Source organism: Orycteropus afer, unplaced genomic scaffold, assembly GCF_000298275.1.
Source record: "Orycteropus afer afer isolate SDZICR_OR568_19922 unplaced genomic scaffold, OryAfe1.0 scaffold00237, whole genome shotgun sequence".
Lineage (NCBI taxonomy): Eukaryota > Metazoa > Chordata > Mammalia > Tubulidentata > Orycteropodidae > Orycteropus > Orycteropus afer.
Genome location: NW_006921824.1, coordinates 4,197,848 through 4,221,323, shown reverse-complemented (window position 1 = coordinate 4,221,323; position 23,476 = coordinate 4,197,848). Strand labels below are relative to the sequence as shown.

Sequence of the window (23,476 nt, the reverse complement as noted above, 5' to 3'; positions counted from 1 at the left end):
TAGATTGCCCCATCTTCCTTCTGATGAGTGGCTTGGGGATTTGAACCACCAGCCTTCTGGTTAGCAGTCAAGTGCCTTAGGCACTATGCTACCAGAGCTCCCCAGTAATGACTTAGGAACATACAATTTAAAAGTGGAGACTGTAAATGTTCAATTTCTATTTACTGGTTCCCTGGGTATTTTGCCATCTAAGATTCATTAACTAGATATTCCATCCCATCACAAAATAGGTATTCCATTTTTCTTGAATTTTTAATTATGTTACAGTAAAAATTAACACCTGATTAGAGTTGATATGTATCATAATAAGCTGTTTTTCTCAAGGTAAGTAACTTAAAGTTATATTTTCATGTTAGAGATATTAGCCAGTACATTTTCTTCCCTGCTGCATGAAGTAGCTGCTTTTGTACTGTGGCAACCATAGCAGGTGTAAGGGCCCCTTATGTGTATCCAATTAAGCATATTCCAGCCTAGTGGTAAGCCCAGAACATTTCTTGGTACATACTGTTTCAGGAGTGCTTTCTGTTTCCACTTCAATTCTATTTTAGATCCTGGGAATATTTAATTATTTGAGATCTTCTCTTCATATGTAATAACTTTTGTTCAGATCAGTGGTCACTGAGCCACTGACATTGGCCAGAAGAGGTCTGTTATGGGACAGAATGACTCTTACTTGCAGTAACAATCCTAAAGCTAGTTTTCCATTGTGTTGTTGTGCCATAAGTTATATCACCAAATCTTTATTTTTGAAAATTTTTGTTTTTCCCATATGATTACCATTACTTCAGTGTACTTTTTTAATGCACTCTGCTTTATAATCTCCCTAGGAAAGTTTCCATGAAATGGAATATTTGGGCTCAGTGGTAGACCCATCTAAATTTTTAATCAATACTTGGTGTTGTTATTTCTCCTTGACTGATTTCTGAAGAACTATTTACCTAAAATGTTACAATGTGACTTTTAATATGTTTGTTTTTCATAGATGACTAAATTTAAACAAATGATAAACCCTGGTTCTACTATTCTTGGAGTTGATTAGCAAGTAATTTTTTCCTTTGCCATAACATTTGTAATTTTATTCCTCTTAATGGTCTCTCTTTCTGCTTTTGTCTCTTAACACATACTTTGTGTTCCCAGCCAAATTTGAGCAAGGATGTTGTTTCTTCTGTACTTTCTATTCACTTTACTATGTAGTGAGGACATTTTACATTTGGCTCAACTTTTATTTTTTAATGTGTTCAGACTTGTATGTTCAGAGCTATGCTGTCAGCAGATGAAAAGAAGTTTAAAAGTACTTGCTTTCAAGAACTTCATTGTATTTACAGCAAGATATGTTAACATATGGAGCTCTGGTGGTATAGTGCCTAAGGCATTTGACTACTAACCAGAATGTTGGTGGTTCAAACCCACCAGCCACTCTGCAGAAGGAAGACTGGGGAATTTACCTCTGTAAAGATTTACCACCCCAGAAGCCCAATGGGGACTATTAAGTCAGAATGGACTTGATGGCAGTGAGTTTGGTTTTGTTGTTTGCAGTTAACAGTATAAAGGAGTTAAAAGAAATAGAAAGTGGAGTATATAATCACTATCTATTGGTAGGTTCTGTAGAAAAATATGAGAAATTCCTGTGACCTGGAATAATAGAAGGTTTTATGAAGGAAATATTATGCCCTGAAGAATGACTGGGGTTTAGGAAAACTAAAGGAAATGGGAGGGCTTTCATTGTGGATAGACATATTACTTATCAATTGCTGTGCAAGAAATGACTCAAAAACTTATTTCTCACAATCCTGTGGGTTGACTGGGCAAGTAATTCTTCTGCTGATCTTTCTCGGGCTCACTCAGGCAGCTGCATTTAATTGACATGTTGGCTGGATGCTAGGTTCAGATGGGATCACTGGGATAAATATTGCTCTGTATCCTTGCTGGCTTGCAGTCTCTAAACACACTTCAGGCCTCTTCAAGGATAATGGTCTCAAGGTAGCATTCTAAGAGAGTGAAAGCAAAGACTACAAGTCCTCTAAGGTTTAGTTTTGGGAGTTGTATAATACCACGTCTGCCATATTCTATTGAGCAAGGAAGTCACCAAGTCAACCCAGGCTCAGAAAAATAACTGACCTTTTGATTGGAGAAGCTATGAATTCTCAATGCAAAGGGTTTTGCATACCAGGATGAGAGAAACTTGTGGTCATGTTTTGTACCACAAGGCACAACTGCATGAACAAAGATTTGGAAGCAATAATGAGTTGTATTGTGGGTCAGCAAGAAGATAAATTATGGCTCTATATCTTGAGAATAAAAGAAGCCCTTGGCTGTTCCATGGGTACTAATCTCAGGACACCCAGCAGTTCAGTTAGGGTGCTGGCAGTGCCATTTTACTCTTGGATCAATTGTAACTTGTGTTTTGGCAGAGTTATTTCAATATTATCTCAGATATTCTATTTAACAATTTCTAATATAAAGTAATATATCAGACAGTAATTCCCTGCTAGTCATAAGGTATTCACTGGCCAATTCTTTGAGAAGTGAATGGCCCCTTTCTTCTTCTAAGTCTGTCTTAGTCTGGAAGCTCAACTGAAACCTGTCCACCATGGGTGACATTGCTGATATTTGAAATACTGGTGGCATAGCCTCCAGCCTCACAGCAACATACAAGCCACCACAGTATGACAAACTAACAGAACAGCTTGAGAAGAGAAAGTCAATTATTACAATGAAATGTGAAAAGACCTGGAGTTATAAAACCAAAAGGAGAGAACATGCTCAGCATTTCTCATGTTGGAAGAACTGAGGAAAAAATTCAAGCCTTAAGTTGCAATATTGAAAGATTCTATGGGCAAAATATTGACTGATGGCAGGAAGCATCAAAAGAAGATGGAAGGAATACACAGAATCAATGCACCAGAAAGAATCGGTCGATGTTCATCCATTTCAGGAGGTAGCATATAATTAAGAACCAATGGTATCGAAGGAAGAAGTTAAAGCTGCACTGAAGGAATTGGTGAAGAACAAGCCTTCAGGAATCAATGGAATACCCATTGAGATGTTTCAACAAACGGATGCTGCTGGAGGCACTCACTTGACTATGCCAAGATATTTGGAAGACAGCTACCTGGCCAACTGACTGTTGTTGTTGTTATGTGCTGTTGAGTCGGACCCGACTCATAGCGACCCCTCCTTGGGTTTCTGAGGCAGTATCACTACTCACTTTGGAAGTAGATTGCCCCATCTTCCTTCCGAGGAGTGGCTGGTGGGTTTGAACTGCCAGCCTTCTGGTTAGCAGTCAAGTGCCTTAGGCACTACACTACCAGAGCTCTATATTTGAACCCATTCCAAAGAAAGATGATCTAACAGAACTTGGAAATTATCCAACAATACCATTAATGCCATATGAAAGTAAAATCTTACTGAAGATAATTGAAAAATGGTTGCATCAGTACATTGACAGGGAACTATCAGAAATGCAAGCTGGATTCAGAAGAGGATATGGAACAAGGGATATCGTTGCTGATGTCAGATAGATCTTGGCTGAAAGCAAAGAATAACAAAAAGATGTTTACTTGTGCTTTATTTACTATGCAAAAGCATTCAATTGTGTGGGTCATAAGAGCATATGGATGACATTGAGAAGAATAGGAATAACAAAACACTTAACTGTGCTCATGAAGAACCTGCACATAGACCAGGAGGCTGTCATTCAAGTTGGACAGGGGGATGGTTTAAAATCAAGAAGGGAGTATGTTAGGGTTGTATCCTTTCACCATACTTATTCAATTTGTATGCTGAGCAAATAATCCGAGAAGCTGGATTATTTGAAGAAGAACATGACATCAGGATTGGAGGAAGACTTATTAACAACCTGCAATATGGAGATGACACAACCTTTCTTCCTGAAAGTGAAGATGACCTGAAGTACATACTGATGAAGATTGAAGACTACAGTCTGCAGTACGGATTACACCTCAACATTTAAAAAAAAAAAAAACACGAAAATCCTCACAAGTGGACCAATAAGCAGCATCATGATAAATGGAAATGAGATTGAAGTTGCCAAAGATTTCACATTACTTGGTTCCACAATCAACACCAGTGGAAGTAGCAGTCAAGAAATCACATGTCATATTGCACTGGGCAAATTTGCCTGCAAAAGACATCTTTAAAGTGCTGAAGAGTGAAGATATCTCTTTGACGATTATGGTGTACCTAACCCAGGCCATGATATTTTCAAATGCCTCATATGCATGTGCATGCTGGACAATGAATAAAGAAGACTGAAGAAGAGTTGATGCTTTTGAGTTGTGGTGTTGGCAAAGAATACTGAAAGTACTGTGGACTGCCAGAAGAACTAACAAATCTGTCCTGGAAGAAGTGCAACCAGAATGCTCTTTTGAAGCGAGAATGGCCAGACTTTGTCTCACCTACTTTGGTCATGTTGTCAGAAGGGTCCACTCCCTGGAGAAGGATATCATGCTTGGAAAAGTGAGAATCAGCAAAAAGGGGAAGACCCTCAATGAGATGGATTGACACAGTGGCTGCATCAGTGGGCTCAGGCACAGCAGGGATTGTTTCGTTCTGTTGTATATGGGTCACTATAAGTCAGACCCAACTCAGTGGCACCTAACAGCAACAACATATGTAAAGTAAGCATAATAGTAATAAGTATTTTATAGATGTATGGCACAAGTGATTTCATTTTATTCTCTCTTACTTCTTTTCATAATTGCGTGCTAAATATTAAGGAAATAGCTTCCATATATCATCATTGCAAAGCTAAAATTTGTGGGAAATTCAAAGGTATATCTAGTACAACACAAACCGAACATCCATTAAAAAAAAATCAACCTTTCACCATAGTGATGCCATTCTGAACTCACTGTATTTTCTGATTTCTTTTTTTCTTCCTGTAGATAATAAAGCTGGGTTCATAGATAGAGTAGGTAGGTCTTTGCATTTTATATTTAGAAGAACATAGATACAACTTATGCTATTGTTGTCTAATTGTCAGACAGATCCTAATTGCAAGTTTGTGTACATGAATGGAGATGATGGTGGAGGAAATTTGTTTTCTCCATACTAATCAAAGAAAGAAACATGATGGAAACAAAATAGAATTCCAAAAGGACATATCATCAGCTGCATAATATGTGAAATACAAGTTATATTTTCAGTTGTTCCCTGACACTATAAAAAGAAAAATATTTAGAGATAGAAAATGCCAACAGGATTCTCAACTGAAAGATAAGTACAACATACTTTCTTATAAGTTGGTGTTCTCCTCCTTCAGAATATAACATTATATGTTTGTCGTGACCTTAGCCCACCTTTGCATCACTTGGTAGAAACATATTTTATTTTCTTCTAGTCATTCATATTCACCCTGTGTTTTACTTTTTTTTTTTAGTAACTATAATTTTTGAAAAAGAATGTCAAAATAAAAGTATCTCTTTTCCCCTCTGGCGATGTCTGAGTAACTATACTTCACCAGCTGTCACAGTCTAGATGGTTTTCTATTTCTCAAGTCCCTCATTTTTCTCCTTTCTCTCTTTCTGGGTTGGGTTTAGAATTCTTGGAAAACATGAGGAAGAGTGACCAGTGTCCCAGAGTTGGCACACACAACACTGTCCTCACATGAGATAGCAGTTCAGTGTACAACACAGCTCCCCTCCAAAGTACTTTTTTATTGTTATTTTGTCATCAAGTCGGACCCGACTCATAGCGACCCCTCCTTGGGTTTCTGAGGCAGTATCCCTCCGGAAGTAGATTGCCCCATCTTCCTTCTGAGGAGTGGCTGGTGGGTTTGAACCGCCAGCCTTCTGGTTAGCAGTCAAGTGCCAAGTACTTTTTAGTGATTAAGTTAGCCTTTGTAAATGATGTGATGTTCTGGGCCATGAGGTAGGTTCCATGAGAAGGGGAGGTGGCAATAGCTATACTAGACATAGAGAAGGGAAGGCACAAGATGGAGCTGAGGCCCTCAAAAGAAAGCCTACAATGTTATTCTCTGATTACCTCTGGTTGCCTCTGGAAACTGATACGCTTTAGGAACTATTGCTTGATTCATAACAAAGAAATGAGCCTGGAATGCTGAGATTAGTATTCATCTATTATTATTATCCTTCACTTGTCTGTCAGTTCATTATACTGTGGTGGGACAATAACATATTGCACTGTGGATATCTGCTGCAAAAGATCTATTTTAAGTGTTAAAGAACAACGATGTCACTTTGAAGACTAAGGTGCCCCTGACCCAAGCCATGGTATTTTCAATAGCCTCATATTCATGTGAAAGCTGGAGAATGTAGCAGAAGAATTGATGCACTTGAATTATGGTGTTGGTGAAGAATATTGAATATACCATGGACTGCTAGAAGAACAAACAATCTGTCTTCAAAGAAGTACAGCTAGAATGTTCCTTAGAAGTGAGAATGGCCAGACTTCATCTCACATACTTTGGTCATGTGATCAGAAGGGACTAGCCCCTGGAGAAGGATATCACACTTGGTAAAGTAGAGGGCCAGTGAAAAAGGGCAAGACCTTCAATGAGATGGATTGACACAGTGACTGCCATGATGGACTCACGCATGGCAACCATTGTGACAATGGTGCAGGACCAGACAGCGTTTTGTTCTGTTGTACATAGAGTTGTTAGGAGTCAGTAGTGACTCAGTGGCACCCAACAACAACATTATTGCTGTTCTCTACTTTCAGAGACATTTTTCTATATTGTTCAGCTAGCCTCTTATCAAAATAATAAAAATATCAGCAGCTGTAAAAGCAAGCTGAGTCCACTAATATTATTAGAAGTCTCAGTGATTGCTGGATTAAAGAAAATAAAGAAAATGTATTATTTAGTTGAAAAAAAAGAATAACTATCATAGGATAAAGTAGAGCTGAAGCTGTCTTCATCCTTTGGTTCTTTGTTTTTATTTTTACTTTTGAATTTCTTATCATTTTGAATGAAAAAAAATTTTTATTGAAAAATCCTTCTTCTTCAGTCTTTTTACTGTCCTCTTTTTATTCCATCTCTTATTTTACATTGATAATTAAGTTTATTTTTCATAGTTCACTCCTTAAAATTACACTACTCTTTATGATATATAAAAAGTAATACCAATAACATTAGTATGTAATTATTGAGATTATTTTGATGAAACTAGTTGTTAGTACTTATATGATCAGCCTAAACTAGTTGGTATTTGTGTAATATTTTGATATAATTTGGTAAATTCTAGAAGTTGTCCTTTCTTATCCTTTGTTGTTGTTGTTGTGTGCTTATCCTAGTGAGTTCAAATAATGATAATTATACTTAATTACCTCATTGCATCACATGGAATTCCTCTTTCAAAATTCCAACATCCCTGAGAGGATATTATATTAAATAATTTTCAATATTTAACATTTAATATAAAGTAATTAATGAGATTAATTTATAAACAGGATAATTGGCTCAGCTCAGGTACTAGATGGGATGGGGCTTAGATTAAGTGAAGAATGGAAAATTGAATATGTCTGGCTCCTATGGGGATACCTACATACATGGGTCACTGTACCAGGGAACCTCAAGAAATAAAAAGCCATTATGAGGAAGCTGGATGGAGAGTAAGACTCAGGAACTAGAGGAGGAAGATTGTTTTTCTTCACATTATTCTAAGGTTGACTGGAGCCATTTCAGATGTTTTAACAAGCTTTTTGCTGCACATACAATCACAGATTGATGGGATGTTTCCCTTTCACATGTTTAATATCATTAATAAAGGTGGACTTGATGTAATATTGTAGAAAAGGAAATGATGATTGAACCACTTACATGGCCTTAAGGGTTACCAGAAATGCATCTCATAACAATATTTTAAATTGCTCAGTCTAAGACCAGTGCTCGCCAAGATTTATATAAGGAATATAATTAGGAACAGTAAATGCTGGATGTCATCAAGAACAGACACAAAAAAATCTGAAGTATAAAGACCATTAATACAGAGATGAATGGATGCAGCATGACCTAAGGAACAAACAAAATGATGTGGCTGGGGAAGATAATTTCTCCTGAGATCTGAATATCATTGTATTAGCTGTTGTCCTACACAACTCATAAGAGAGGAAGTGGAATTACAATTAGCTGAACCTAGGTTGTTTTTCTTTTTGCCTCTGTAAATTTTTTAACCCTGATAAATTAAATTTCCTTCATATACTTGAAATAGCTAGAAGTTTACGTGTGTGTATGTGTATTTAACTGTAAAAAGGAAAGAACCTTAGCATGCTTTCAAAGAATGTGATTTGAGACAATTAAAGTCAATTATAGTTCTATAAAAAAAAAAAAAAAACTCACTGACATCGAGTCACAGCCCTTAATACTCTAGGATATATACCTCATAGTGGGATTCTGGATCATATATTTCTATTTCCAACTTTTTAAAGAAGCACCACACTGTTTTCCGCTGTGGTTGCACCATTTTATATTACCACCAGGAGTGTATGAATATTCCAGACTCTCCACACCATCACCAGCATTTGTTTTCTGTTTTTTTTTTTTTTTTAAACTTTGCTAGTGATACTGCCTCAGAAATCCAAGGAGGGTCGCTGTTAGTCGGGTTCGACTCTAGGGCACATAACTACAACAACGACAACATTAATGCTGTGTGAGATGATGTCTCATTGTTTTGATTTGCATCCCTGGTGGCTTAGTGCCTAAGGCATTTGACTGTTAACCAGAAGGCTGGTGGTTCAAATCCACCAATCACTCCTTGGAAGGAAGATTGGGCAATCTACTTCCATAGAGAAACTGCCTTGGGAACCCAAGGAGGGGTTGCTATGAGTTGGAATTGATTCGACAGCAGTGAGTTTGGAGTTTAGTGGCTAATGATCCCAAGCGTTTCTTCATGTATTTGTTAGCCACTTGAATGTCTTCTTTGATGAAGAAATTGTTCATGTCCTTTGCCCATTTTTAGTTAAATTGTTTGTCTTTTTGTGGAAGTGTTGATGTTTTCTCTAAATTTTAGAGATTAATCACTTGTCCAATATGTCCTTTTTTCCCCAGTCTGGGTTCTCTTTTAACTTCTTTGGCAAAATATTTGATTTACATAAATGTTTACGTTTTAGGAGGTCCCAGGCATCTAGGTTGTCTTTTCCTGTTTGTGCACTTTTAGTTACGTTTGATAGTGTATTTATGCCATGATTAGGGCCTCTAGTTTGTACCTCTTTTTCCTTTGACAGTTTTTATGGTTTTAGATTTTACATTTAGGCTTTGGTCCATCTTGAGTTAGGTTTTGTGTATGGTGAAAGACATGGATCTTGTTTCTGTAAATGTACATCCAGTTTTGCCAGCGCCATTTGTTAAAGAGACTATTTCTTCCCCCATTTAATGGGTTTCAGCCCTTTGTCAAAGATCAACTCTCCATTGGTGGGTGGATTTACTTCTGTATTATCACTTCTGTTCCATTGGTCTATGTGGCTGTCATTTACAATACCAGGCTGTTTTCACTACTATGGCTACATAGCAGGTTTTGAAACTGGGGAGTGTTAGGCCTCCTACTTTGTTCTTCTTTAGTGGTGCATTGCATATCTAGGGTACTTTTCCTTTTCATATTAATTTGGGAATTAGTTTCTCCATCTTACTAAAGAATTATGATGGCCTCTGAATTGGGATTGCATTATATCTGTAGACCAAATTGGGTAATACTGTCATTTTCACAATGTTAAGTCTTCCTATCTATGAGCATGGTATTTTTTTCCCTTTATGTAAGTCAATCCTGGCTTCTTGTATTATTGTTTTGTAGCTTTCTTCATATAGGTCTTTTGTGTCTCTGGTTAAATTTATTAGGAATTTACTACTACTGTATCTTTTGGGTGACTATAGTAAATGGCATTGTTTTCCTGATTTCCTTCTTAGAGATCTCTTTATTGGTAGTAGAATCTAACTGATTTTTTTATGTTGATCTTATACTCTGCCACTTTGCTGAAACTTTCTGTTAGTTCCAGTAGCTTTCTTGTTGAGTCTCTAGAGTTTTCTATATATAGGATCATATCACCTGCAAATAGAGATGATTTTACTTCTTTAAATACTGGAAGCCTTTTATTTCCCTTTCTTGCCTTATTGCTCTGGCCGGGATTTCCAATACAGGATTGATTAGGAATGGTGATAAAGGGCATGTTGTCAGCTTCCCATTCACAAGGGGAATATTTTCAGTCCCTCTCTACTGAAAATAATGTTGGCCATTGGTTATGTGTATACTGTCTTAATTACTTTGAGAAATGTCCCTTCTATTCCTATTTTGCTAAGTGCTTTTATGAAGAATGGGTGTTTGATTTTGTCAGATGCCTTTTCTGCATCAGTTGATATGATCATGTAGTGGTTTTGTATTTTGTTTTATTTACGTGGTAGATTACATTGATTGTTTTTCTAATGTTAAACCATGCTTGGTTGATGGTTTTTCTGATGTTGAACCATTCTTACACACCTGGTATGAATCATTATTATTCACGATGTATTATTTTTCAAAGCACATAATCTCAAAGACTATGCAAGGATGCTTGCTTATACACAAAGGTAGTGGGTAGTGATTGAATTGAGCCTATATTTTGAAGGCAGAGCCAACAAAAATTTGATGGCTTAGGTGTAGAAAATGAATCAACAAATGAATTGGAGGATGATGCTTACGTTTTTTGATCTGAGCAACCAAGTGACTGGCTTTACCATTTTACAGAGATAAAAGTGCATTTGGTTGTTGGGAAGAAGTAGTTGTAAATTAAGAGTTACATTTTTGGAAGTTAGGTGAAAATGTGTGTTAGAATCCAACAAAGATACATGTGTATAAATTAAGTGTTGTATTTTTGAAAGTTAGATGCAAATGCATATTAGAAATCCAAGAAGATACATGTGTCTGTAATTTAAGAGAGAGGTCAGAATAGAGGTACTACTTTAGGAGATAAAAAAAAAAGAAAAAGAAAGAAAAAAGAAAAATGAACTCACTTCTGTCAAGTTGGATCCAACTCATAGTGACCCCTCCTTGGGTTTCCAAGGCAATATCACTATGGAAGTAGATCGCCCAATCTTCCTTCTGAGGAGTGGCTGCTGGGTTTGAACCACCAGCCTTCTGGTTAGCAGTCAAATGGCTTGGGCACTAAACTATTTATATGCTGCACTGTAGGAGATAACAGCATCTAAATAGTTTCTACTGGTATTGGTTTCCCTAATTGTGTTCCATGCACCAGGAACCCTCTCATTAAAAATGTGCCCATTTATCCAAGGAATACAGCCTCTAGTGGTTAGCAATATCATTGCTTGACATGGAATATGACACTTGTTCTATCTTTTTTGAAATGTGTTCCAGTATTAACTGTTGAAAATATTTTAAAGAAGTGGTTTTTCTTTTTTTTAAATATACAAATATTATTTAAATATAGACATATAATGTGGAAAAGTAGCATTCAGTGGTAGAATTCTCATCTTCCATGTGGTAGACGTACGTTTGATTCCTGGCCAGTGCACTTTATGTATAGCAACCACTTGTCTGTCAGTGATGACTTCTGTGTTTTCATGACGCTGAACAAAGCTTCCAGACTAAGATGGGTTAGGAGGGAAGGCCTGGCAATCTCCTTTCAAAAATCAGCCAATGAAAACCCTATGGACGGCAGTGATCTCTGCAACTGATCATGGGGACAGTGCATCTCTAGACAGCATTGTTCCATCGTGCGAGAGTTGGGGGCCAACTGAATGGCAGCTAACAACAAAAACAATATATGTGACAACATTTTATAGAATTATAGACCCCCAAAAGAGAGAAAGGAATGTATTTGAAACATTTATATAAATCTCTTACCTTAAATTATAACCCGGTTTAGTTTCCATAAATGGAGCTCTGGTGGCGCAGCACGTGAGGCATTTAACCGATGACCAGAAGGTTGGTGGTTCAAATCCAGCAGCTGCTCCATGGGAGGAAGATGAGGCAATCTACTTTTGTAAAGATTTACAGCCTCGGAAACCCAGTGGGGCTCTCTATGAGTCAGAATCGACTTGATGGCAGTGAGTTTGGTTTAGTCACAAATATCTGGTATAGTATACAATACTCAACAACAACAACACTCATGTGAAAATGGAAGGCAGAAGTGAGTATCTTTATAATATGTCATACTTAATGAGATGTTGATTGCATCTTTCAGTCATTAGTGGTGCCAACTTTTTATACATTGAAAGTTTTCTTACAGCAGCACTTCTTTCTTTATCGCTTAAACTTTCATATGAGTAGAATGTATTTTTATCTGCATATTTAATGCAACTTAGATGGTGAAATGTGTGGTCATTTGTTAAACTAAAATGCACTTTGGCAAATGTAGCATGTTGCAAACATTTTAGGAAGTCAAACAAGTTAACTTGTCAAAATAATAGGAGTTTTGTGATATTTATTGATAATGTACAGTGGCTGAGCACCATTAAAAATCCTGATTGTCCCATCATTTCATTAACTCCTAAAACACTCATTATTTTGAAAACGTAAATTCTGCTTATTCCTCTTTTCTGAAAATGTGAAATTCCCCTTTTTATGTGGTTTTTCTATCATTAATTTGTTCACAATATTTTTGTATGTTTGTCTTAATACTAACAATGATGGAATAGAGATGTGTGTGCTTACCTTTATTTTTATTTTTGTTTTGTTTTAAATACAAAGATTTAAACATTTAAAGATTCAGTTGAAAAATCTCAGCACTATATTCTTTCTATACTTAGTTAAAACTATACTTAGTTTTCAAAAAATATCATGTATCTTCAAAATTATCCCACACTAGCATCAAGATCATGAAATAAAAGCTGAAAAAAAAAGACTAAATAATAGATTTTTATTGTGAAATTATAATTTGATGTACTTGGAGGAGAATAACCGTACTTGAAGAAACAAATAATTTTCCATAAAAGGTGTTTTAGGGGTTTTAAGTTGCTTCACTAGCTTGATTTTATACCTCTTTCATCAAATGGGATTTGGTTGCTGAAACTGGAAAATGAAACAGTTCGCACTTGTTTAGAGTCATTTTCAAATGCTTGGAAAATGTAAGATAGGAGTGATCATTGTCTCGATATTCTACTTATTTGTGAAATACTCTCAGAATGCCTGTAAATGTTGTGTTTACTGAAAAGTAAGGGGAATGAAATACTGTGCTCTTCCACAGAAAGTACTGTTAACAAGAGAGTGAAGCCATGGAGGGGGTGATGGTGTGCAATTATAGATGCATTCAGTTTGGGCTGAATTCAACAATTCTAAAAGCATTTGCAGAATCAGGTCAGCATTAGTGGCTTGACTAGATCCAGAGAAAGAAAAGTTTGTAAATTGTGGATGAGGAGAGTGGAGTAGAAGTCTGGGGCATTTAAAAACCCTGTCCCAATCATAGGTCCCTATAGATAAGTAAAAATGGTTGATTTTATTGTTAATTAAAATGATGAAGAAATTTACAATCTCAGGGAGACTGGCCTGAGCTTAATAATTGGAATTCCTAGGCATTCTCAAAGCTTTATTTTAGCTGTTAATTTCAACCCTGTTTATCTCCAGAAACTTCTAAAAATGGAACACTTTAATTTGTATTCACTTCCCTCTATTTCTGATTCTGTCAAAAATGTTTATAAGCAGGAAAGTGGTCCAAAAAGCTGGAAGGAGTAAGCAAGGAGCATATATTTCTAAACTGGATGATGAATCCCTGGAAAATTTAAATGGATTCTTCATTGAAGAGAACAAGGCTGGAGAAAAACTGTAGTCATAAGGTTAGACTTTCTTAGAGAAAAGTGGTTTTCTGATTCTCCATGAACCACTTTCATGTTTAACCTCATTGACTAGAATGGAGCATGCTCATGAAATCATGTTTATCATACTGAAGCTAACATTTACTGAGCTGTTACTAGGTACCAGGCACTCTTCTAAGGAGCTCTAGTGATGCAGTGCCTAAGACATTAGGCTGCTAACCAGAAGGTTGGTGGTTCAAACCCACCAGCTGCTCCACAGAAAGAAGAGGGTTCCATTTACTTCCATAAAGATTTACAGCCTTGGAAACCCAGTGTGTATTGCTATGAGTTGGAACTGACTTGATGGCAGTGAGTTTGTGTTTTTGGTTTTTTAGGCACTCTTCTAAGAGTTTGGCATATATTAAACCCACTAATTTATAAGAATATCTGTGTCAAATTATTTGTTGGATTGGCCAATATTTAATTATTTTCTTTCCTCCTGGGTTATTTATTGTCTTTTAATCATTTCTTCTCTTTCAGCTCTTCTTTATGCAACTATTTTTGGAAATGTTACCACAATTTTCCAGCAAATGTATGCCAACACCAACCGGTATCATGAGATGCTGAATAATGTACGGGACTTTCTGAAACTCTATCAGGTCCCAAAAGGCCTTAGTGAGCGAGTCATGGATTATATTGTCTCAACATGGTCCATGTCAAAAGGCATTGACACAGAGAAGGTATGAATTGTTATTTATTTTCTGTTTCAACAAGGTCTTTAGATACATGTAGTTTTCCCACTCACATATGCTGTGTGAGTCATAAATGTTACTCTATTTCATAAGTAAGCTATCAATCAATCACATTTATTGAATGCTTAGAAGGTACAAAGCTCTCAACCATTAATCATCAATTAGTACTTGTCATCACACTCAATTTAAAAAATGCAGCTCCTGAAAATAGCTAATTATTTTATTTTCTTAAAATATTATTCTTACCACTCACAATAATTTGCTATATTCCTCTAAATCTCAAACAATGCTGCCATTTCTCCTGCTGGATTTTATTTTTGATTTTTCCTTTTACTGTTTTTTCCCCATTTAGAATTAAAAAGAACCTTCTTTTTGATGAATTAAAACAAAAATCATGTATCTTTTATGCTATTCTTCACTTAAGTTGCTCCTTTCTCTGTCTCATGTTCCATAAAGCAAATTTATAGTTACTCATTTTCCTCTTTGCATTACCCAAATGAATAAAGTGGATACCTGCCTCCTCATTTCTCTGACATTCCTAATTTTTTCCCTGCCTTTTCATGAAAATTTAAAAAAAAATTTCTCATTTATCTCATAATTGGGGCTAAAAAGGCCCAAAGTCATCCTCACAGTACACAAAACTAAATAAAAAAAAAAAAAAAACACCTCACTTCCTACACTGAGTTGATTCATATCAAATATAGGGGATGACAAATAGTGCTTGCACACAAGTTTTAGAGAAAACTGATCTTGAGCTATGTTACTTTAAAGCATCAATGGGAATATTATTTTTAGGTACTGGTTTTTGACGTGTGATATCAAGCAACACAAGACCTTTCTTACTATTTCCCACAAACATATATATCTATATTTATATTTCTGAGGAGCTCTGGTGGCATAGTGCCTAAGGCATTTGACTGCTAAACAGAAGGGTGGTGGTTCAAGCCCACCAGCCAGACCTTCCTCTGGAGGTAGACTGGGGCAATCTACTTCCATAGAGATGACACCTCTGGAACCCAAGGAGAGGTCACAATGAATTGGAACTGACTCTATTGCAGTGAGGTTCATTTTTTTCATATCTATATCTACATATATTTCATGATGTAGACTTGTGGCTTTTCTTTAAGACCTGCTCAACAAGCATGTTTCAGTGTCAGAGAGAGAGTGAGTAAATGTGCAAATAGGTGTTTTGTTAGAGGAGCTTCACACACAAAAAAAGTAGAAGCCAGAGCAGGTAGTGTTAAGAGCTGGTGGTTGGGGGGAGATACAGGAAATGGGCATAGAATATGAGTTGTGGGAGAAAAATGTTCAAGGGGAGTATAAGTGAAATGGTCGGGTGCATCTATGTTGACAAATCATAAAATGGGGTGGAGGAAATTTGCACTTCTTTCAATATATTTACAAGATGCAGTATGAATCTTCTAATTAATGACCACTTCAATTGAGAGATCTGGTGGTGTAGTGCCTAAGGCATTTTGCTGCTAACTAGAAGGCTGGCAGTTCAAATCCACCAGCCACTCCTCGGAAGGAAGGTTGGGCAATCTACTTCCGTAGTGATATTGCCTCGGAAGCTCAAGGAGGGGTCGCTATGAGTCAGATCTGACTCGATGGCAGTGGGCTTGGTGGTTTTGGTTTCAATTGGAATGCATGACCATGTCGTTGTTGTTGTTATGTGCTATCCAGTTGGCCCTGACTCATAGCGACCCCTTCTTGAGTTGCCGAGACAGTATCACTACGGAAGTAGATTGCCCAACCTTCCTTCCGAAGAGTGGCTGGTGGGTTTGAACCACCAGCCTTCTGGTTATCAGTCAAGTGCCTTAGGAACTATGCTACCAGAGCTCCTGCATGACCATAGAGGGAGAAAATAACAAATTACATTTCCATTTCATGGAATTTGATTAAAATATAGCTGTGTCAAAATGTGGTTTATAGGAAAGGGATTCAAAGAAGGAACACAATCTTCCTCAGGCTGAAAATGATAGTAACCTTTTTTAAGTACTCAAATGCAACATGTCCTTTGAAGTCCATATTAAATGAAACTGAGATTAAGAGGCAATCACTTCCTGTGGTAATTACAATCTCAGATAGATCTTTTCCTTCCAGAAAATGCAATGGGGTTACATAGCAACTGACAAACAAACAAACAAACAAATAAACAAACAAATAAATAATAAATAATAAATAAATAAATAAATAATTAATGGAGTAATGACCTTTAACATATTAACAAAGAGCCTGACCCAGGGTTTATGCCACAGATCGAATAAGTGGCAGATTTTTCAATGCTTCTTGTATATATCCTCAAGTATTGGGTTTGTTCAAAAGTGCAGCTGACTAAATCCTCTTCAAGCCTCCTCTTGAGTACCTGCTTTACTAATCGACTCATGATGTAGTTAAGGTATGTCTTAGGCTGGGTTCTCTAGAGAAGCAAACCAGTGAAGCTTGTGTGTGTGTGTGTGTGTGTGTATTAGAGGAGAGAGAGAGAAGCTCAAAGAAATGGTTCATGTGGTTGTAGAGGCTGGCATGTTGCAAGTCCATGGCAATCAGATTGAAAGTCAGATGGCAAGCTGGTGGCTCACAGGCTGTGGCGGCTGATGATCCCAAGATCATCATACCATATGGGAGGGCACTGGCTTTAGTCCAAAGCACCAGAAGTCAGATGATGACGAGCCAGATGCAGGATCCAGTTGTGCAAAAAGCCAGAAGACAGGTTTGCCAGAACATTCATATATATTGGAAGCAGCCCACACACCCAAAGAAACTCCCCTTCAACAGTTTTCTGCTCATAACAGACCTAATCATAGAGGTGATTACATTATATCAGATCTCATCATGGAGGATGACTATATCTAACTGTCAAACCAGTGAGAATCATGGCCTACCTGAGTTGAGATCCAACCTTATCCATCACAGTCCACCTCTTGTTCACTTGGTGTCTGTATACATCTCCTTAAAGACAATTGTAAACTCATATTTGTGTCTAACATAATACAGCTAAAGTGCATACAATTGAAAATGCAGTAGCTCCATGTGCATACAGTATTTTATAAGTGAAGAGAACAAAAATATTTGATGCACACACACAAGGAAGGAATATAACAATCACAGTCCTCATTTCTGCATCTTGTCATGTGGTTGTATGTAGTATATAGAACTGCCTTCTTCTGCAACCTACAGAGTAGTAAATTACATAGTATGGCTTTTCTAGCTATAGTCTTTGTAACTCCCACTTTGCCATGAGAGTAGCTGCTTGTTAAAGTCATTCACCTGGGGCAGCACAAAGTAATCTTTTGGGAAAGTTTGCTCTCTCTCAGGTGTGTGGAATTCTGATGTTGGGATTGGTTAGTTTTGCTACTCTGTCAGGCTTAAAATGAGCTGTCCTAGGCTTAGTGCCTAAGTCACTTGACTGCTAACCAGAAGGCTGGCGGTTCAAACCCACCAGGCACTCCTCAGAAGGAAGATGGAGCAATCTACTTCTATAGTGATACTGCCTCGGAAACCCAAGGAGAGGTTGCTATGAGTTGGGTCCAACTCAACGGCACATAACAACAACAACAACAACAGAGATAAAGAGGAAGAATCTCTCACGGTTGGCTGAGCGAGACGTGTTGCTGAGAGAGTGATGTGCTGCTGAGAGAGATGCCTGGCTGAGAGATTGTGGCAGTGGAACCAAAAGGCACAACGCAGAGTGACAGACTTACCTGGCCCATAGAAGCAGAGGACAGGCTGCTGGCCAAGGGCCAGAGATGTGTGTCTAAGGGCAGAGCTCCTAACTGAGGAGCTGTATCCTGAGTGCGTACCTAAATTTGAGTTGTAGCCTGTTACTTCCCTAATAAACTCATAATCTGTGAGTTTTGTGTGGCCACTGCAGCAAATTATCAAACTCACTAGAGAGGTGGTGGGTGCCATGGAAGGGATGGTTGCTATCAAGGTTAGTAAGAAGGCTGGAGAGTAGCAGCATGTCTGGTCTCATAAGAACAGGCCTTGGGCTGCAGATGGTGATTCTGACTTCCTTTTCTTGAGTTAGAGGTCAGAAGATGCTGCCTCCATGACCTTTTAGCACCAGTATATAGAACTACCTTCCATATTCCCTTTTCCCTCAGCAAGCACCTCAGCAGGTCATGATTCTTTGCCTGGTGAGATAACCCAAAGCTTCATTTCTGAAGGGTCTGGGCTATTAGTTGTCATGTTAGAATTTGGTTTCTGTAGTTTCCCACTGACTTTAATCACAAGTCATGATAGTACTAAGAGACATTCTAAGGTATTTCCTGTATTCCAGACATACTCTTTGCCTCCATTATGTAATAGCACTCTAATTTTCCCTTGCTAATCAGGATCAATCACACCAGACAATAGAGTAACTCCTTTCTTTTCCTGTTGATCCAGAGGCATGAGGAACCCAAAATGGTTGGGTGGCATTCTGAGTTTCCAGTTCAATGGAATCAGTATTGTCTCCAGGTGGGAGTATTCCTCCATTTGTAAGTAAGCCCTCCAGACCCACAAAGCATAGAGTCAACAGGAAGAGAAAGCAAAAAATTTTTGAATGGGTCACTAAGGACAATAGTGTGTGATGCCACTCTCATTTCCACCCCTTGGTTCCTGGACCCATGAATCCTGGCTATTGGAGAAACAGAACCATATATTGGACGCTTGTTTAGAGCACGTACAGCCTCCTGGAGAACATTGCCCCAACCCTGAAAGTTATTACCACCTAGTTGCCAGCATAATTGTGTCTTTAGAAGGCCTTTCCATCGTTCTACTAAGTCAACTGCTTAGGGATGATGAGGAACATGGTAAGACCAGTGATTCTGTGAGCATGGGCCTATTTCCACACTTTATTTGCTGTGAAATTAGTCCCTTGATCTGAGGCAGAGCTGTGATGGTGGATAAGACATTCTCAATGTCTGTGGATGGTGGTCTTGGAAGAAACATTACATGAAGGAAAGGCAAATCCATATCTAGAGTATCTATTCCAGTAAGAACAAAACACTACCCTTTCCATAATGGAAGTGGTCCAATGTAATCAACCTGCCACCTGGCAGCTGGCTGATTGCCCTGAAGAATGATTGCATATTGTGGATTCAGTGCAGATCTGTGCTGCTGACAGATTGGGCACTCAGCAGTGGCTGTAGCCAAGTTGGTCTTGGTGAATGGAAGTCCATGTTTCTGAGCCCATGCCTAACCTCCATCCCTGCCAGTATAGCCACTTTGTTCATGAGCCATTGGGTAATGACAGAAGTAGCTGGTGAAGGAAGATGACTGCTTTCTGTAGAACATATCATCCTATCCACTTGATTGTTAAAATCTTCCTCTGACAAGGTCATCCTTTGGTAAACATTTCCATGAGACACCAATATCTTCACTTCTTTGGCCCATTCAAAGTTGTCTATCCACATACCTTTTCCTTATACCTCCTTGTCATTAATTTTCCAATCATATTAATTCCAAGTCCCTGACCATCAAGCCAAACTATTGGCTACAGCCCATGAATCAGTATAAAATTGCACGTCTTCTTCCAAGTAAAGTGAATAACCAAGTGCACTGCACAAAGTTCTGCCCATGGGAAGGATTTTTCTTCACCATTGTCCTCCAGGGAGGACACAGAAAAGGTCTGCAGTGCTACTGCTATCCATTTTGAGTGGTGTCTGCATATTGTATGAACCATCTGGGACCCAGAAACAGGTTTTCTCTTCCTAAGTCAACTGATCATAAGGAGCTCTCCATGAGGCCATAGGTAGAGACTGAGAGATAGAAGGTTATGTGACAGGAGTGGAGACCATGTGCATTTGGGTCACTTCCTCGTGTAACTTTTGCCTTCAGGTCATGCTTGAGCCATATGTCTTACATACCACTTCCATTTAGATGGAGTGCTTCTGTGCATGTCCAACTTTATGACTCTGTGGTTCAGACAACACCCAATTCATGATGGGGAGCTCAGGCCACATGGTGACTTGGTAGCCTATGGTTAGGTGTTCATGCTCTACTAAGGCTCAGAATAGGCCAAAAGTTGTGTGTCAAAAGGAGAATAGTTGTCTGCAGAGGATGGCAGGGCTTTGTTCCAAAATCTTAAGCATCTGTGCTATGATTCATCAGTAGGGGCCTGCCAAAGACTGCATTTGTGCTGTTGAGTCAGACCTGACCCATAGTGAACCCTCTTTGGGTTTCCAAGACAGTATTGCTATGGAAGTAGATTGTCCCATCTTCCTTCCGAGGAGTATCTGGTGGGTTTGAACCACCAGTCTTCTGGTTAGCAGTCAAATGCCTTAGGCACTATCTCTATCTGCCATTGACATTTCAAACACCATTGGATCAATCAGATTATATGGTCCAAGTGGCAGAGTGGCTTGCACTGCAGCCTGAACCTGTTGCACAGTGTTCTCTTGTTCTCAAAACTAGCAGCTTTTTGAGTCACTTGATAAATAGGCCAGTGTAGCACATGCAAATGAGAGATTATGTTGTCTCCAAAATCCAAAGAGCCCCAAGAGGCATTGTGCCTCCTTTTTTGTCATGGGATGCACCAGATGCAGTAATTTATCCTTCACCTTAGAAGGAGTATCTCCACATGCCCCATACCACTGTTGTTGTTGCTGTGTGCCTTCGAGTCAGTCCTGACTCATAGTGACCCTTCCTTGGGTTTCTGAGGTGGTATCACTATGGAAGTAGGTTTCCCAACCTTCCTTCCCCACATCACTGGATCCCTAAAAATTTCACTAATATGGAAAGCACCTGAATTTTTGTTGTGTTAATTCCGCACCCTCTGGCATGCAAACTTCTGACCAATAAGTATAGAGTAATTGATTCTTCTTCCTTATTAGGACCAGTCAGTGTAATATCATCAATGTAATGGACCAATGTGACATTTTGTGAAAGGGAAAGGCAATCAAAATCTGTGTGTACTATGTTATAGGATTGGAGAGTTGATATAGTTCTGAGATAGGACAGTGAAAGTCTATTTCTGGCCTTACCAGTGAAGGAAAACTGTTTCTGATGATCCTTTGAAACTGACATTGAGAAAAAGGCATTGGCCAAGTCATTAGGTGCATACCAGGTACCAGGAGATGTATCAATTTGCTCAAGCAATGAAACCACATCTGAAGCAGCACCTGCAATTGGAATCACCACCTGGTCCAAATTACAATAATCTGTCATACTCCAAGATTCATCCATTTTTTTTTTCAAAGGCCAAATAGGTGAGTTAAAATTGGGGTATGTTGGAAATCACAATTTCTGCATCCTTCAAGTCCTTGCTGATGGCACTGGTATTTGCAATCTTTCAGATTTTTCATTGCTTTTGGTTTACTATTTTCTTAGGTTGAGGCAATTCTAATGGCTTCCTCTTTGGCTTTTCCTACCATAATAGCCCTTACTCCACATGTCTGGAATTGTATGTGGGGATTCTGCCAGTTGCTAAGTATGTTGGTTCCAATTATGCATTCTGGAATGGGGTAAATCACTACAGGATGGGATCAGGGACCAGCCACACTGTGAGATGGTGAACTAAGACTCCATTAATGACCTGACCTCCATATGCTCCTACTCTGATTGGTGGGCCACAGTGATATTTTGGTTCTGCTGGAATTAGTATTAATTCAGAGACAATATCCAGTAATCTCTGAAAAGTCTATTTCCTTTTCCTCAATGATTAATCCCTCTTGTAAAAGGCCATAGATCCCTTTGAGGAAGGCTGGGAGAAAGATTAATAGCATAAATTTTTAGCAGTGTAATGGTGTCCTTCTTCAAGAAGACCTGGCCACTCCTTCATTCAAGGGTTGGTTGATCTGTAAACTGGCTTAAGTCTGGGAACTGATTGAGGGCCTGTGACTCTCTGTTCTGGTAATTCAAGTTAGACTGCCATTCACTTGACTTAGAATTCTTCTACTTTGACATATCAACTAAATGCTAGGTAGATTTTCCATCTCTTTCACTCCTAGGAACATCATGACTAAGTAGCCAACACTGTAAGTCCTTATGAGTCAGATTATTCTGATTAGTGCTTTGACCTGCTGTCCATTATGATAACCTCACCCACCTTGCCTTTGGTAATTATGTGTTGCCACTTGGCCCCTACCACCAGAGTCATAAGTGCCTTTAAGGGTCCAATCAGCTCCACTGTAGTTAGGTGTCTTAATTAGGGCAGTTCCCACTGTCAAATCAGACTTATATAAAATAGCAATCTTCAAAGATACTGGGGCTCCCTTCACAAATTTATTCCCCACCATTGTGGTAAAAGCTGTATCCTCTGGGCACTCCATGTGTGGGTCTGTGGGTCTAATCTGATAAATCCACTCTAACATGCCAATTTCCCTCAGCCTTTGGATACCTTATTCTACAGTATATCATGTCATGTCTGGTACTTCAAAGTGACTTAAGGTAGACTACCATATAATCCATGCTTCAGTAAACAAACTATTAGATCCTTTCCTGTCCTCTTAGTCTGAAACACTGAATGAAGAATCTGTGCTTATTGGGCCCAAATCAATACACTCAGACTGATCAAAATTTATGTTTCTTGCACCATTATCCCACACCTTAGTAGCCCTTCCCACACATATTCTCCAGGTTTCTGTACATGTTAGAAAAATCAAGCAGTTCTTTTAGAATGCAGCATATCTCTTCCTGAGTCACACTTTGTAGTTCACATTTTGGAGATTGTTGGTACTCAAGACCATTTATAGGTCTACAAGCAAAAATGGGTGGTGAGTTCATTCCTGGGAACATTCAGTAATATCTTGTAAGGCATCTATCTCAGGCAATGCCCTAGACAATGGCCCAGGCACTGCCTAGGTGATATCTCAGACAATGACCCTCATCAGGCACAGCTGTGTTAATTTCATCAGATGGGTTAAGAGGGCTGATTCTACTGGCAGAAGTGATTCAATGAATATGCCAGTCTTGTATGTATGATATATATATTATATTATATATATGGGAGCTCTGGTAGCATAGTGCCTAAGGCACTTGACTGCTAACCAGAAGGCTGGCGGTTCAAACCCACCAGCCACTCCTCAGAAGGAAGGTTGGGCAA

General features: G+C 38.4%; 1 protein-coding gene across 1 annotated transcript in view; it reads left to right on the top strand.

Annotated features, from left to right (window-relative positions):
- Positions 1-23,476, top strand: part of KCNH5 (potassium voltage-gated channel subfamily H member 5) — a 467,739-nt gene that overhangs the window by 263,678 nt on the left and 180,585 nt on the right. The window contains exon 8 of the mRNA XM_007949104.1: positions 14,240-14,439. Coding sequence (XP_007947295.1) covers positions 14,240-14,439 — 200 coding nt within the window. The remainder of the gene's footprint in view (positions 1-14,239; positions 14,440-23,476) is intronic.